Below are 16,296 nucleotides of genomic sequence, written 5' to 3' on the forward strand. Positions count from 1 at the left end.
TTCCCCAGTGTGGCCCCAGCTTTAATCAGACATGGACACGGGGATCAGCACCATTAAGACCCCCAGGCCAGCAGCTCCCTCTTCTTTATCTCAGGGGATCAAGCTTCCTGCCACCTCCCCTGGGAGGCCTTCCCAGGTTTCCTCAGACAGGCCCCTTCTTCTCTGCCCTCTTGGGAAACACTCTAATCTCCTATTTCTTCCCCTCCATTCCCTCCTTGAGGGCAGGGGCTGAGGCCTCCCCTGGTTAAAGGAGGCAGGCAGAGTCAGAAAGGTGAGAGGAAGACACCAGCCAGAAACTCTAAAGCCACACCCTCCAACACACCCCCACCCTCAACGCCCCCAACACTGCCTATGCTCCAGCGGATGGAACCACCTGCTTGGAGACAGAGCAAGAGGGTGGAGGAATGCCTGGCAGCTGGGTGCCTGCCGGACAGAGCTCCAGCCTCGGTGCTCCCAGCTCAGCCACTACCTCACCGTGGGGCCCTGGGCAATTCCCTGGGCCTCAGCTTCTCCATCTATAAAATGGACTGTCCCTTCCAGCGCTGAAATCCTACAACTGATCAGCCAAGAGAGGGAGTGGGAAGAGCTTGAGGTTCCAAGGGCTAGGCTCTGTCTCCTCGAGAATGGCCACCCCCCCTGCCCCCATACCATTTATACTCTGGCCTTGGACTCTGCCTTGAGGCCTCCCTGAATGCCTGGCCAGATGTCCAGAGCTGAGCTGCTATATTCACAGCGGAAGGAAAAGGCAGCGACTCCGCAGCCCTCTGCTCCAAGCCTGACTCAGCAGCATGCTTGCGGAAGGGGAGTGGGGAGGAGGGTCCTAGCCCTGACTAGGCCTCAGCTGCCTGCTGCAACTAGCAATAATGACAGCAGCAGCTGCCTTTTAACCAAGTACCCACTGTGAGCCAGGGGCTGTGTACTCAGCACTTCCTAACAGCACTGGGAGGTGGGATCTGGCTCCTCCCCCACATACACACAAGGAAACTGAGGCTCCAAGTTCACCCAGACAGGAAGTGCTGGTGCACGGATTCAGGAAGGGCACCCCACCCACCGCCCCAAGGCACAGAGCGAGGGTGGCCAATGCTGAGCATACCTGTAAATGGACACGTTCTCAATGAGCTGGTTGGTGATGTTGTCGGTCAGGATAATCCCCCGTGGTGACACCTTGAGAGTCACTTTCTGCAGCTTCTTCCCGCTGGCCTTTGCCTTGGGGCAGACATGGGTCAGAGAAGCCTGCCTGCCTCACTTGGGAGCTGCTCTCATGGGCTACACCTAGCTGGTCTAAGTCCCAGACCTGAGGCCCATGTGAGGTCTCAGAGACGGCAGACAAACCGGGGAAGACATTAGTCAACAATGCTCTCTTCTAATAAACACAGGGACAACTGCTGTTCATTAAGTACCCACTGTCTGCCAGACACTGGAACTTGAGTCATCTTATAGGCAACAGAGCTCCTCCCCAGAGGAGGAAATAAATGAACTCAGAGAGGTCAAGGGACCTGCCCAAGGACACACAGCTAGGAGGGACTTCAGGCTCTGAGTGCTGAGTGGGCTATCTCAACCCAGCAGGATCACTCCTGGGGACTCTCCACTCTACCCACTGCACCTGTGAGGGTCTGAGCTGAGGGGTCTGAGACCACCAAGGGAAGAGCATTTCTAGGCCACGTTTACTCAGGAGGGGGAGTAAGGGAGTGGGGAGATCTGGTCTCTGGTGGGCTACCCTGTCCCTCAGGCCACAGGGCAAGTGGTTGGGTGACAGCAACCTCCCCGCTACTCCTTGCACTAAGTCACTAACCCTTAGGCAGGGGACCCGAGTTGGGGGGAGGGGAGACTAGGAGGGGCCATGGCCACAACAACGGGAGAGGAGGACACTGACCCTGACCCCACAAGCCCAGTGGCTCCTGTCTACCAGAGTCCCTAGGCCGGATGCAAGGGGACTCAGGGCAAGAACAGCTCAGACGCATCCAATCAGGGGAATGAGCAGGGGATGAGTGGCACCCCAGGAAGAAGCTGGCCCTTGGCTCACGGCTCCCCCACCCTGATCGGGGCTCACCGTGGCCACAATCCTCTTGACGGCAGCAGCCGACAGCTCCTCGCCCTTGGGCTGCTCCACCAGCGTCATGCCCAGGTACTTGAGGCTGAAGAGCATCCCCTCGAGCAGTGTCTCCCGAGTATCCGTCCAGTTCTCTGGCAGCTCTGGGCAGGACGGGGACAGGCCTCAGACCCTGTCCTCCCGGCCCACATTTCCTAGGAAGACCTAGCAAGGCGCACTGGGGTCGTCCATCTATCATTACTTTTTATCTATAATAAAGGAATAACCCACCAAGCACCATGGCAAGAAGTCTTACGTAAAATATTCTCATTAATCCTTAGGACAACCTATGAGGTAGGACGCTTTTATCATACCCACTTACAAAGACACTGAGGCCCAGGGAGGTGAAATCACCCAACCAAGTCCACTGAGCCAGCAAGTACAAGAGCCAAAATCGGAACCCGTATTTTCAAGTTCAAACTCTTTAACACAAACTTGCTGAGAGCAAACTATGCTATTTTCTTCCTGAATCTTTCATACAATCCTGTGAGATGGATTTTATCCTCACCTTACAGATTAGGAAACTGAGGCTCAGAGAGGCAAAGTCATCAGACAAAGTCCACGTGCAGTGAGTAAAGGGCTGGAGTCAGAACAGAATTCAAACCTGGGTGGTTCCATGGCCCCAGCCTGCTCTGCATAGCCGTAGAGAGGAAGAGAGGTGCGGTTGTGGTGGGGAGGGGGTGGTTTCTCAAATGACATTGTATGAAGGCTACCTGAATCAGCAAACCTGGGTTCAAGTCTAGAGCAGGGCACATGGGAGGGGTCCTCTGAAAACTCTACCCACAACTGAGGTCAGGAAGGTTGGAAAAGGCCAGCTCACTGGGTAGGGGAACAGACTGGGACAGAGAACTGGAAAAGTCCCTACATAGCCCTACTCATGTGAGAGAGGACCCTGGTCAGACAGAGGAACAGGAGGGCAAGTGTGGTCTTCATGAGTGGTTTGAACCATCCCCAGGGTTCTTCCTTAGCAGCCCAGGCCCAGAGGCACCAGATCACTCAGCAGGGAAGTAATGAGGACCGAAGAGGAAGGAGGTTTCTAGGAATCCTTCCAAGCCCAATCAGCAGGACGAATGAACACTCCACGATCCTGTCAGTCAGCATCTCTGATGCTGCAATGGAGGAGGTATTATGATTTTACCCATTTTACAAATGAGAAAACTGTGAGCTCTTCAGCTCACACACAATCTAGGACAGGGCAGGATCCAGATAGGAATCAGTTTCCAGGGTCCACCACAGAGATGGCCAGGGCCAGCTTCTCTGGACTACTTTTTGGGAGAGGAGCTAGGACAATCCTGTGCCCTCCCCGCTCTTCCAGGGGCCCTCAGTGGCTCTGAAGGAAGAGCCATAGGAAGAAAGCTCAGGACTGGGCATCGCTGGTGCCAGGGCAGTGGGCCCCACCTACAAAGCACAGCAGGTTCCGGGGTTCCTGTGCTACTGGGCCCAGCTGGAAGCACTGGGTCCTCTACCCTGTCTGGGCCCATGCTGCTCCTCACAACAACCGTCCTGGAGTTCTAGTCCTCCAGGGGCTCTGCCTCCTTCTCCACCAGCCAGAAGGAGCCTTGTATACCCATATGTCTCTGGGTTTGATTTGAGCAGGCCACCGTCCCTTTCCGAGACTGCTTCCTCATGAAAAAGAATCCATGTGTGTTGAGGGAGGGTACAGGTATACCCAGTCCCCCTATTTGAGACCCAGGTGAGCAGGGACTTGCTGACTGGTCATCCAGAGCCTGGCATGCAGCTGGCACTCTTTGCTGAGCGAAGAAATGACCTGGACAACTCCAAGTCTTCTTTCAGGCCCGCAGGGCCACCCTCAGCTCTGGGCCCTGGCCCACTGCCCTCCAACCTGCGCACTTGGGCCACCACCCCAACACGAGGCCCAGTCCCTGCTGAGAAGCCCCCAAAGTGACCTTATCCTCTGCTGTATCAACCATGAGGCCTATTTCATTTGATCTTCCAAAAAAGAATCAGAAAGTCCCTGAGGTGTCCCAGTCCTGCGTTGGGTGACGGGGGCCCCGGAGCAACTCAGACCCGAGCCTTGTTCTTAAAGAAACCAAGAAAACCACCACATCATCAGCGCAGAACAGAACTACAAGTAACACAGACAACAATAACAAAGCAGCTCTTACCATTACTTCTAACATTCACAGCTGCCTTGCAAGCAGGCATTCTTTCATTCCGGTTTCACAGAGGAAAGGGAGGCTCAAAGGACGAGTAATTTGTCACAATGGTTGACTCTCAAGTTCAAGCTCCTGACCATTAGCCGATACTAACTTCCCATGAGGCAAACTACCTTCATTTTAGCAAAAGGTTAGGAGGAAGTTCCTAGAGCCAGAGATATTTCCTCCCACAATTCCTAATTCCTTAGGCTTCCTCTCTGTAGGTACTCAGAACAGCACTTTTAACCCAACATGCATCTAAGCAAGAACGGCAAACTACATGTCGCCATGCCTATCACTAGTGTCCTTGGCAGACATTGCCAATCAATTGCAGCTCTATTCCCTCTGATTTACAGGCTTTGGACTGTTTCTCAATACAAGGCTCCAGGCAGGCAACACTAATCAATCAGGGGTGGCCTTGTTCATCTGCCTATCCACCCCTGCTCTATAGCAAACATCCTTGCTCCCCCCATTCTTATGTCCCTACTCTCCCATTTCCTCAGGCTCAGCCTTTCCTGGCCCCTCTCCAAAGCCACTTCCGCTCCTTCCATTCCAAAGGGCCAAAGCTTGCCAAGGTCACAGATGACCTTTTTGCTGTCAAAATATTCCCCAGTCCTCCCTGACCTCTGAAATGTTTGTCATAGTCTGCATTCTTCCTTCCCTGGCCTGACCCTTCCCCTATTCTATGGCCTCCTGCATGAGGAGGGCCCCAGTAGACTGGTTGCCGCTCATCAGCCATGGAGACCCTTTGCCAGAACTCCTCACATGACAGATGATGAAGCTGAGGCCCAGAGAGGGATGGGACTTGTGCAAGATCACACAGCAAGTCAGAGCTTTCTCCCCCTGCACCCCCACCCCCACCCCAAGCTCCTAATCTACTACAGGCAATTCTCACAATGACTACTGGGGAATGACAGTCTCCTCTCCCACAATATCCCTGCGTGCACAGACAGGCACATGCACACCCAACACAGAACACACACACGGAAGCTCCAATCATGTAGAACTTCTTCCTCCTGATGTAACATTTACTTTCCCACTCCTACGCCTTTGCTCAAGTTCCTTCTACCAGAAATGCCTTTCCCTTCGTTTGATTGAAACCCCTTGCATCCACCCTCATCCAGGAAGCCTTCCTTAAGGGCAAAGGCCTTAATCCTAGAATCCCAGTTCTGACATTGAGTGATCTTGAACAAATCAATTCCCTTCCCTGAGCCTCAGTTCTCTCATCCATACAATGGGGGTAACAACAGTCCCCAGCTCACAGGGCTGCTGTTTCCACCCTCTGGTGAAATAATAATGAAATTATTAAATGTGATGTGCTTAGCAGAGGGCCTGCCCATGGTCATACCTCCTGATGGGGCCTCATCCCTCCCGTCAGTGGGTTGCCTGTGCCTCTCGAGCGTGGACTTCCTTCTCCTCCTCCTACAGCCACATCACCCATAGCCAGCAGCTGTCTTCCATCTGCCTTCTTGAAAGACTTCCAGTCATGTCTGTCTCCCTCAGCAACTGGAAACGGTGAACTCCTGGCTAATGTTGCTTGCTCTGCTTCGTCCTTGTCCCCGTTCCCATTACGCTGCCCTCCCAGGCCCAGCAAGATCCTCCTTCCCCTCTAAGGAGGGAACCCTGCTTCGGCTCATGTACTTCTTCTTTTTTTTGAATGTTTATTTTTGAGAGAGAGACACACAGAGCAAAAGCGGGGAAGGGGCAGTGAGACAGGGAGACACAGAATCAGAAGCAGGTTCCAGGCTCTGAGCTGTCAGCACAGAGCCCGACGCGGGGCTTGAACTCATGAACCACGAGATCATGACCTGAGCTGAAGTCTGACGTTCAACCCACTGAGCCACCCAGGCGCCCCCTAGGCTCCTGTCCTTCTAGGTATGACTCATCTTTTCAATATAAGGTCTCCCACACCCTCCCTGAAGAAACCAACACGTAAGAGCACTGGATAAAACAAACACAGAGTTCATGCCTGCTCACCATCCAGAGACTAGAGGCCACATGCTCCTCCGTAGGAAGAGCCTGGGACTTCAGGAAGAACTCCCAGAGGCCCCTGGGCAAATACAGGCCTGAGTCCACAGCCCTGTTCCGGTCCTGGTTATTTTTGGCCCTGTGGTGGGTAATGACTGTGCTATTTTAACTTAGCAATTTTACAGATGACCCTGCTGTCAGAGTTGGCTGGGGATGGACCATATGCCCAGTTTTACTTGCGGCTGCAAACGTGTGCTCTTTCCTCATTAAGGTCCCCTGCCCAGGATTCAGAGCTGAGCGAGGGGACCCTGTGCCCCTTTTGCTGCCCAGGAGACCCAACCTGGCTGGTGTCTGGAACATCAGAGTTACAGCCAAACCCAGGGGCCATGGGGAAATCTCGAAGGGCCTTGGCCTCCAGCCTCCTCCAGCCTGCTGGGGAGATGGCCTCAGAAGCCACAGAGTGACATCTCAGAAGGGGACTCAAGCTCTGCCATGACCTGGAATGCGGTTGCTTCTCTAGGCCATAGCCTTCTTGTCTGACAAATGGGTTCAGTCCCTCAAGAGCATCATTCAGAAACGGGTTCAGCATGTAAAAAGTGCCAGGCAAATTTCAGAAGTTGTTAAGATTATCCAAAGAAAAGTATTAAATGATAATGGCACAAGCTCTCACTTCCTAGGCACCTCCTTAGTCTGTAAGAGAAAAGCATGCTGTCAAGGTTAAAACCATGGGGTCTGGAGATGGGCTGTGGGCTTCAGTCACGCCGCCTCCCTGGTCCTCAGTTTCCTCACTTAAAAACTGGGACAAGAAGCATGTCCACCCCGTGGGGTTGCCGTGAGGGTGAAATGAGTTCACATGCCAGGTGGGCTTAGAATCATGCTTGGTACACACTGAGGGCCACTGAAGTGTGAGCTACTGTCATCACCACGGGTCAAGTGCAAAGAGCTTGGATGTGCACATAGCCACCTGCAGTATTTTGTGAGGAGAGGCAAGGATATGCAGGACTCCCACTTCACAGATAAAGCAGCTCAGAGGAGTCTGGCCATACTCATAATTGACAGAGCTGGTCTTGGCCTCCCACAGTGCTGTCCACCCACTCCTGCAGCCCACCAAGCCCCTCCCCGGGCCACGCAGAGGTCAGAGGGCGGGCATCGTGTCCTGCACGGCCGCCTGGACAGAGTGCCCTTCGGTGGGCAAGGGTGACCTGACTCCTGCAAGGCACACGTCCCTCCCCCGGCCACCAGACCTGTGAGAAGCAGGGCCCCAGCCTCCAGTTAAATGTCCCCTGCCCCTGCTGTTCCCTCTGGCTGGAATGCTATTCCCAGATTCCTCCCTCCTGTATTCTCATGTGTGCTCCAAGTCACCGTCTTGGAGAGGCCACCCCTGTCTGCACTAACACTGTCAGGGCCCCCCCCCCACCCCCTCCCTGGGTGCCGTTTCCACACATGTCACCTGACGTGCCACCTCTCTGCCTACGGCTCTCTCTGGCTCCTGGAGGTGCCAATGCCCACGCAGACTGGGGCATGAAGGGCTTCCAGCCCCAGCACCCTGTGCCCACCCCTGCCGGGAACTGCCCCTCAGATGGAGTTCCCGAAGAGCACATTCTCCACTGCCTCCCAAAGCTCTCCACAGGATGGCACTCCAGTCACTCACGCCGGTGACTTATCCACTTTTTGGACTCTCTTCTCACTTCTCCTAAAGGTATTTCTTGAGATCTCTTCCCAGATAGATGGCTCGCACTCAGATCCTTCTCTCGGCATCTGCTTTCTAGAAGAAGCGGAGTGGTCATACCAGTCTACGGAAGCTGTCCCCATTTCCGCAGTTCCCCGATCTTTCTTCATAGCGCCACCACAACTTATGACCATACCTTTCGTTTGCACCCTGGTCATTCTGTCTGCCTCCTTCAACAGACGGCAGCACAATGGGCCGACAGACTGGCTTATTCACCAGACTCCCCAGTACCTATCAGTGCATGACACATAGTCTGTGACCAATAAGTAATATGACTAGGGGGGTTATTTATAATATCTTTTATTGTAAATATTACAAGTAAGTACAAACAGATCTTCTGTCCCCCACATACTACCATAAACTAGCTTTACTGGAAACTGTGCCGTGTTTGGAGTTCTCTGACAGCCTGGCACAACCCATGAAGAAGCAAGTCTGAGGGTCAGAGGATCTCTCTTGGAAAAAAGGGTATTGTGTGGCCAGGATAAGCCACCTTTCCAGGCAGATGGAAGAAAGGAAAATCCCTGGCCAGGGACTGAGATCAAATATTCAACACTCCCGAAGAGATGGGAAAAAGGCCATGTGTGGGAGAAGGACAGTTCTCCTTCAAACTCAGGACTAGTTGGCAGACAGAGGGCCATGAGGTTCACAGCAAAAAAAAAAAAAAAAAAAAAAAAAAAAAAAGCCTGGGGTTTTAGCTTGCTGTGACCTCAAGCAAACTGCCTCCCTTCTTTGGGCTTCAGTTTCTCCACAAATAAAACAATGATCATGCTAATCCCAGCTGAGGATCTTGAGGGGCAGGAGCAAGTCACAGCTGATAGCAGGTGTCAAGTCTATCCTTAACTTCCACTGGCTTCAGTTTGGCCCCAAAAGTCAACCACAGGGCTCTGGCCTTGAGGGATGGGCCCAGGGCCTGTCTGGAACACCCCCCCAGGCCAGGCTACCCCAGCACCTCCACCCCAGACACACCCCACGGCCTCCCTCTCTATCCTGTGGCCACCACTGTTCTCAGAGACTGTCAGCACAACCTGGGGTGGCACCTGCCCCAGGAGGCACAGTGATAAGACCCCTGGGCTGGGAAATTTGGAGGGCTGCCTCTAGGAAGCTGTGTTGGAGCCTGAGGCTCAGGTTTTTTTTTTTTAATCTCTGACAGGGGTGATGGGGGATGTCTGATAAGAATCCCTGCTCTATCACCTGACATGAGCGAATGAAATAACAGAAGCAAAAACACTGTGTAAAACATAAAGTGACAAAAGCAGTTGTTGTTATTTTATTGAATTCTTTTGCCATTCCAGGCAAGCACTATTTCATTTAAGACACACACACACACACACACACACACACACACACACACACACACCCCAGCTGGGTACTACCGTTATGGACAATTTACAGATAAGGAAACTGACAATAACGGGGGACAGGTGAAGATTCCACCCAGATCATTCTGGGTCCAGAAGGCTCAGAACAGCACTCTGGGGGTCTGCAGGGGACAGGAGTTCTCCTCTCCTTTCCTCTGCAGGTGTAGATGGGCTCTGAGCCCCCAAAACTTATTCTACCAGAGCAACAGTCCTGTTGAGGGTCCACGTGACAAGAAAGGCAAGTGTGGGACAGAAGGAAACCACCAATTAGGTGCCAGGAGGAAGCATTATCAATAACTTTCTCAACACCCCTGTCAGGTTAGAATTTTCATCCCCATTTTGCAGGCGAGGAAACAGAGTCAGAAAGGAAAATGACTTGTCCGAGATCAGAGCAGCAGGAAAAACTCTCTTCCACCATCCAAGGTGGCTACCTCTCCCCTTTCCCCAGAATCAAAGAGGCCTCTAAGTGTTCTTCCCTTACCCAGCACCCCGTCCCTCTCCCATCCCAGGAAAAAAACTGTAGGGTTCCCCCGCTGAAACAAACCATTATTCTCAGAAGTCCTAGTCAAATCCCATAAATATTTAAAGGGGCTGTTTGGGAGGCCAATAACGGTGGGAGAGGGTGCATCCCTGGCCTGGCCCGGACCAGCCCTAATGGGTCTCTGACCCTACCCCTACCAGCAGTCACCAGCCCAAGTTCTGAACGCCAGTCTCCGTTTAGGGGGTGGCCACAACTGGAACAGCAGAGTGGGGGCAAGAGGGAGGGGCAGGGCGGGTTCTCTAGGCCCAGACACGCTGGCACTCGTGGTTCGAGGGAACTCGGGCTCCCCTGGCGGAGCCCTGGAAAGAAAAGGAAGCGGGGTGGGGTGCAACTGTACTGTCAGTGGTTTCTAGGTGCAGGGAGAAGCCCAGGTGTTTGACAGGAGGGTGGGAGGGTACGGAAGTCCTCCTTTGGCTCCACATCTACCAGGAAGGCCTGTGTGACCCCAGGCAATCCACGCTCTTTCTCCTGCACAGAAAAGAAGGACTCGGGCTGGGTTTCTCAGGCCTCAGGGGAAGGTGCCAGGTGACGGGTTCCCTGAGAGTAATTCGAGACGAGGAGAGGAGGGGGGACGGCCTCCCAGGCTCCCAGACGCCCCCGAGAGAGGGTGGCGGCGAGCCTGCCATTCGCCTGGGCGCCGCGGGACTTCGGTGGCCCGAGAGGGAAAGTGTGAGAGAAAACAGGTTTCAAAATCAGCCAGAACGTGGGAAGAGGAGGGGACGCAAGGGTCTGGACGGCTCGGTGTGTGCTACGTCCTGAGACCCCAGGCTGAGCCTCGCCCCCAACCTCAAGTAGGTACCTGCGAACCCCGCTTGCACCTGAGTCGGTTTCTGGGCGTCTAAAGACAACCTCAAGGGCTGGACTGCGGGGAGGGGGCACGTGGCCGCCCGCCGGCCGCGCACCGAGCGGCTGGGGCGCAGGGTGCGGGCATCTCCCCTAAGCCCCGGTGCCCACTCCTCCTGCCCCAGGCACCGACGCTGAGCTCCGGTCTCCCCTCAGCTGCCCGGGGCGGCGAGGGGGTCAGGCGCCGGAGGTCGCGCAGGTCTCTTCGTCTCACCTGCGGCCCCTCCGACTGCCGCTTGCACCTGGGGATCCCGAGCTCCGCGCTCTCCCCCGGCTTCTGCCCCTCCTCCCCAGCCGCACAGAGCGGGCACAGGAGTGGGAGCACATCTTGACCCCGGGCGACCCCCCCACCCCGCAGGACCCGGCAGGGCCGCAGGGCACCGGGCAGGCAGCGCCTCTGTCCCCGGCACCCGCGGGAGGCCGGTCCGCGCGGCCCGAGCCCCCCTCCCCCCCCCCCGCCACCCCGGCCCCCGCCCGGCCCGGCGGACGCGCACACACTCACTCCGATGCCGGCCGCCGCCCCCCCAGCTCTGCTTGGCGAGGCTGGGGCTCCGGATCAGCGCCCGTCCCGCGGACTTGAGCGCGTCCATGGCCGCTCCGGCCGCCGCCGCCAAAACTCCGTCAGGGAAAACTTTCCGCCGGGGCCGCGCTGCGCGCGGGCTTCGCGCTCCTCCCCCCGCGGCGCGAGGGCCGCGCAGGCGTCCGACGGGGCGGGGCGATGGTCGGCTAGACCCCGCCCCTGGGCCCGCCCCCGACGGCCCTGCCTCGCCACGCCTGGCCCGGCTCCTGCTCTCTCCTCCCCGAGGCTGTCCCGGTGAAGGGCGCCATTGAGGTAGGGAGCCTAAAGCCCAAGACGCCCCCTCTTTTCTTCCCTCTTCCAATCCCCTTATTCCTAGGATTTCTAAGCAGCCCAGCTGAAAGGTAGTTGGGGGCCATTTTACAGATGGGTAGACTTAGGGTGGGAAAGAAGAGTCTTGTCCGAGGCTTAGGAGAGTTGGGGTATTAGAACTTTGATGCGTACTGCGCAGGACTATAAAAGTTTGCCTTAGTAAGACCAGTTGGGGATTTTACTCCTCCAACAGCACCCAGGATGCTCTCTGGCACCACCTGGGCATCTGGGCTGTCCCACCCCACCCCCCAGGTAGTGATACGACCTGGGTGTTATGCTCTGACACTGACTTGCTGTGTTACCTTGGGCAATTTCTTCCCCCCAACTATGTCTTCATCTTTATCTGTCAAAGGAAATGGGATCCTATTTCTAGCCATCCTTCCAACCTGGAAGGGCCAGGTGCCGCATGACCTTGACCCAGACCCTGCCATGGTTACTAGGAGGCATTTTGAGGGGAGTGTGGATTCTAGAATTCCTCAAGCACAGATGTTCTAAGGCCAGGATTTAGGATTCTCTCTAGGATCCTATGCCTTCCCGTTACGCTTTGCGGAAGGGAGTCAAAAGAGAGCACTTGTCTTCATGCCACAGCCTTGCTCCTTCTAGATGGGGATGCTTCAGCAAGGTGAACTTCAGCCTTTAGGACTGCTCCTCGCACAGAAGACAGGAGTCCTGTTCCTGTGTTGGGGGGGAAATGGGGCTGTGCTATCCCCAGCTTGGTAGTGAGGCCCCACTGACATTCCTCTCTCAGAGTATAAACCAAGTGCTTTTTCAGCCATTCTGTCTCATTCTGTCCCAGGCTCATGGGGATTTGAACCTGGCTTTTCTTCATTTGGTGGTTGTGAACTCACCTTTCCGAGCATCATCTGTAAAAGGGGCAACAACACCTATTCCACAGGGCTGCCGGTAAGAATTAAAAACTTGAGTTGGAAAGGCAGACACCTGTTCTTGAGAACTGACCTATGAAGTTGCCTCCTCCAGAAAGCCTTCCCTGACTGCTATCTAGTAGGGTTCTCCCTTTGGGATCTCACAGGCCTGAGCTCTCAGCATTGCAAGTGTTTCTGCTGCCTGTTTCTACTCTTGTTGCCTCCACTAGACTCTGGATCCTTCAAGGGCAGTGCATTTTTCAGATTCATTCCTGAATGCCTAGCAAGGGGTCCAAATGGAGTTGGATTACAGTCAGTGTTCCTTCCTGTCTTCTTCCCTCCCTCCCTCTATCTTTTTTACCGTATGAGGCTGTCTTCTCCCCAAAGGGCTGTGGCAATGGGTAGATAGGTCCTCAGGGCAGAGGCCCCCAGCTCTCTTACCCTGAGCCAGCTAGGTTCCGGGGCAGCAGAGAGAGCATTCTGGAGCCTGAAGGAAAAGCAGTCACCCAGGGCTGGCAGGTGAAGGGCAGCTGGTGGTGTCCAGCTGGCAGGGGGCACCATATGGGCCTAGCGAGCAGGCGGGCCTGGGAACGCTGAGACTGCAGTGAAGGCTGTTTCCAGGGCCATCGCATCCTCCCGGAGGTGGCTTGCTGGGAGCTGTCAGCCATGAATCCCCCGCAGAGGGGCAGCCGGCTCGTGCCCCTTCTGCCAATCCAGGAACAGAAGCAGAAACAGAAGGTCAGAGCGGCAAGGGGCCTCCTCTGAGGTCACCGTGTCCAAACCCTTATTTCGCAGGTAAGGAGCCTGAGGCCTAGGGAAGGGCAGGGACTTGCCCAAGGACACACAGCAAGCCAGCATCGGAAGCCAAGTCTCTTGCTTCACAGCTTGGATGCTTATAAAAACCGAGAGGGAGCAGAGAAATCTTGAAAATATACCAGTATTCAAGGAGGGGTTTTAAGGCGATTTTTTTATTCTTTTCTTTTTGCTCATCTGATGTAACTTTGTAAAAATTTTTGCAGTGGTCATATAGCCTTTAGCAATCAGAAAGAAAAATAGAAGCGCCTGGGTGGCTCAGTCGGTTAAGCATCTGACTCTTGATTTCAGCTCAGGTCACAATCTCCCGATTCCTGGGTTCAAGCCCTGAGTAGGTCTCCACACTGACAGTGTAGCGCCTGCTTGGAATTTTCTCTCCATCTCCCTCTGCCCCTCCCTGGTCACTCTCTGTCTCTCAAAATAAATAAATAAACTTTAAAAAAAAGAGAGAAAGAAAATAAATAAAAGGGAGGGAGAAGCTACCTGTGGTTATAACTGGCTCTTGTCTTTAGGAACAGGGTGCCAGGATTGTAATCTTACTGTTTTCTCCGCCCTGGGCCCTTTTGGGACCCCAGATGAGATAGTGGGTGCCAGGGGTTGGGAGGGCTCTCAGCTTCTCTCCAGCTATCACTCGGACTTGCACTGGGACCAAGACAGAAGCCTAACCTACGATCAGGAGCCCTGATTTCCTCCAGTGATCTGTCCTCCCTCCTTGCCTGAGCCAGTCCCTTTACCTGGCTTGGCCTTAGTTTTTCCATCTGTAAAATGGGAGTCTTTACAGCAGAGTGTATTTTCTTTTCCCCCACCAGCAGAGCACAGTAGTTAAACACATGGATACTGGCGCCCGGGATCCTGTCTCCCCTGCTTCTTTACTTCGTGACCTTAAGTAAGTCACTTAAATTCCACGGACTTCAGTTTCCTCATCTGTAAAGTGGGGATTATACCTCATGGATTAGTGTAGGGATTAAAAGAGTTAAAGTTTGGAACGTATTTATTACTTTTCTTTTTTTTTTTTTTCTTTTTTACTTTTTTCAACATTTATTTATTTTTGGGACAGAGAGAGACAGAGCATGAACGGGGGAGGGGCAGAGAGAGAGGGAGACACAGAATCGGAAACAGGCTCCAGGCTCTGAGCTATCAGCCCAGAGCCCGACGCGGGGCTCGAACTCACGGACCGCGAGATCGTGACCTGGCTGAAGTCGGACGCTTAACCGACTGCGCCACCCAGGCGCCCCTGGAACGTATTTAGAATTATGCCTGGCCTGTAATGAGTGCTATATATATTGTGTATTTTAATAAAATCGGAGTCACTCTCCTGACTGGCTGAATAGTAAAGGTGGAATGACTGTTCTTATCATGGTTCTTGACTGGCCCCCAGGGAAGGGAGCCCTCTTGGGTTTGGGACCTGGCCCAGTCCGAGCTGCGGGTCGTCCAGCCTCACCCCAGAGCCCCCACCCCCTCTCCCGACTGGAGAGGTAGGACTTCCCCCTCCACCTCAGGCCCAGGTCTGAGACAGCACTCTCCCCGGGAATTGGAGGGAACTTGGGTTACTGATGAGTCAGGAGCCCAGACATTCCTCCTGAGACTTGGTTCTGACTTTTCACCTGACCTGCCTCCTGTGTCCCACTGATCCAACAACTCTAACCAATTTGTTCTGAACCCTTCCCTCCTCAGACCCTTCTCATGAAGCTTCCTCTTCCAGAAACATCCAGCCAGATGGCCTCCTCAACTCTCCCAGCCTACCCACCTTTGCCCTGAAAGTCTAGTTGGCCTCCTCCCCAATACCCAGTCGTAGCTACCCACACACACTTGTCTTCCCTCACAAGCTTCCTCTTCTCGCGCACCCACGCTCTCACTCTCTCTTTCTCCCCTAGTCAACTGTTTGACCTTGGAGTTCTACATACTTGGGCTCTGAACCAAATCCTCCAGGGGCGCCTGGGTGGCTCAGTCAGTTGAGCATCCAACTCTTCGTTTCAGCTCAGGTCATGATCTCACGGTTCGTGAGTTTGAGCCCCGCGTCAGGCTCCACGATAAGATTGAGAAGCTTGCTTGGAGATTCTCTCTCTCCCTCTTACTCTCTGGCCCTCCCCCACTCACTCTCTCTATCAAACAAACAAAAACTTTAAAACCAACTTCTCCATCTATATTTATCTATCTATATATGTATATATATATATATGCAATCCCAGCTAACGGGCTTCAGTTTCCTCATCCGTACAGCATGAATAATACCCACTTTAGAGGGCTTTGTAAGGCTTCTATTGGATAATGTGTGGGAAACGCTTGGCCTAGTGCCTGCCATGTGGCAGGTGCTTAGTAAATGGTAACTCTGGTTGTCATTCATGTTTTATGGCTGAACCTGTTTGCTTCCCCCAGCAGCGGGGTATGTCTCAAGCCTGGGGGCTGGAAATCATCATTCACCCCAGGGTTCCCTGGAGCAGCTGACCAGTGCCTGGCACCGAGGCGGTGGCCAGTACGCATCTAAGGACTCGACTTAAGTTCTCTCTTCTGGTGCTCAGCATGTGCCCAGCAAGTGGGTGGCCCTCTGCAGTTGGAGAAGCAGCAGCACCTAAACGCGTTGGGGAAAGTGCTCCTGGGGGACCCCTACCCACCCAGTCTGCCCCCCCTGGGGAGCACCAGCCGCTGTCTTCTGCTTCCACGGGGAGGTCTTTGCCTATGGAGCCGCTGAGCTAATTAAGAATGACAAAGCACTGTGTAATTGCCAGCAATTGGTGAGTCCCCTGCCTCCTCGTGCCCCTCCCTCCCTTGCCCTCCTTGGCTCTGTCTGGCCTAGAGGTCAGCGCACGAGCACAGAAGCAGGCGGAGTGGCGACACTGAGGACAGACTGGTGTCAGGAGACCTGGAGGCTGGCTGCTTCCGCCAACCTCGGGCGTGGGACCCTGGGCAAGGAAGTTCCCTTCTTACAATGGTGCCATTTCCCCCCACTGCAGGGCTCTTGACCTTGTGTTAAGAGCAGGGACAAGGCTACAGGGCCAGGCCGGAGGGCTCTGCTGAGAGGGTCTGGGCTGCACCTGGCAGGCGGATTG

The 16,296-nt window shown here is 54.4% G+C and overlaps 1 protein-coding gene across 5 annotated transcripts in view; it reads right to left on the minus strand.

The window, feature by feature from the left end:
- LDLRAP1 (low density lipoprotein receptor adaptor protein 1) overlaps positions 1-11,329 on the minus strand; it is a 41,956-nt gene extending 30,627 nt beyond the window's left edge. For 3 of the 5 annotated variants that reach the window (XM_047083560.1, XM_047083561.1, XM_047083559.1), the window contains exons 1-3: positions 7,865-8,522; positions 2,051-2,193; positions 1,094-1,206 (exon numbers count right to left, since the gene is read on the minus strand). In XM_047083560.1, the coding sequence (XP_046939516.1) occupies positions 1,094-1,206; positions 2,051-2,193; positions 7,865-8,000 (392 nt within the window). In that variant the 5' untranslated portion in view covers positions 8,001-8,522. Of the gene's footprint in view, positions 1-1,093; positions 1,207-2,050; positions 2,194-7,864; positions 8,567-11,186 lie in introns of those variants that run through there. The other 2 variants (XM_047083562.1, XM_047083566.1) reach the window with 2 other exon arrangements.
- Between the last annotated feature and the right edge of the window lie 4,967 nt (positions 11,330-16,296).

Source organism: Lynx rufus, unplaced genomic scaffold (genome assembly GCF_022079265.1).
Source record: "Lynx rufus isolate CCGP_SWC_20201006 ecotype Redwood Valley unplaced genomic scaffold, mLynRuf1.p SCAF_2, whole genome shotgun sequence".
Classification (NCBI taxonomy): domain Eukaryota; kingdom Metazoa; phylum Chordata; class Mammalia; order Carnivora; family Felidae; genus Lynx; species Lynx rufus.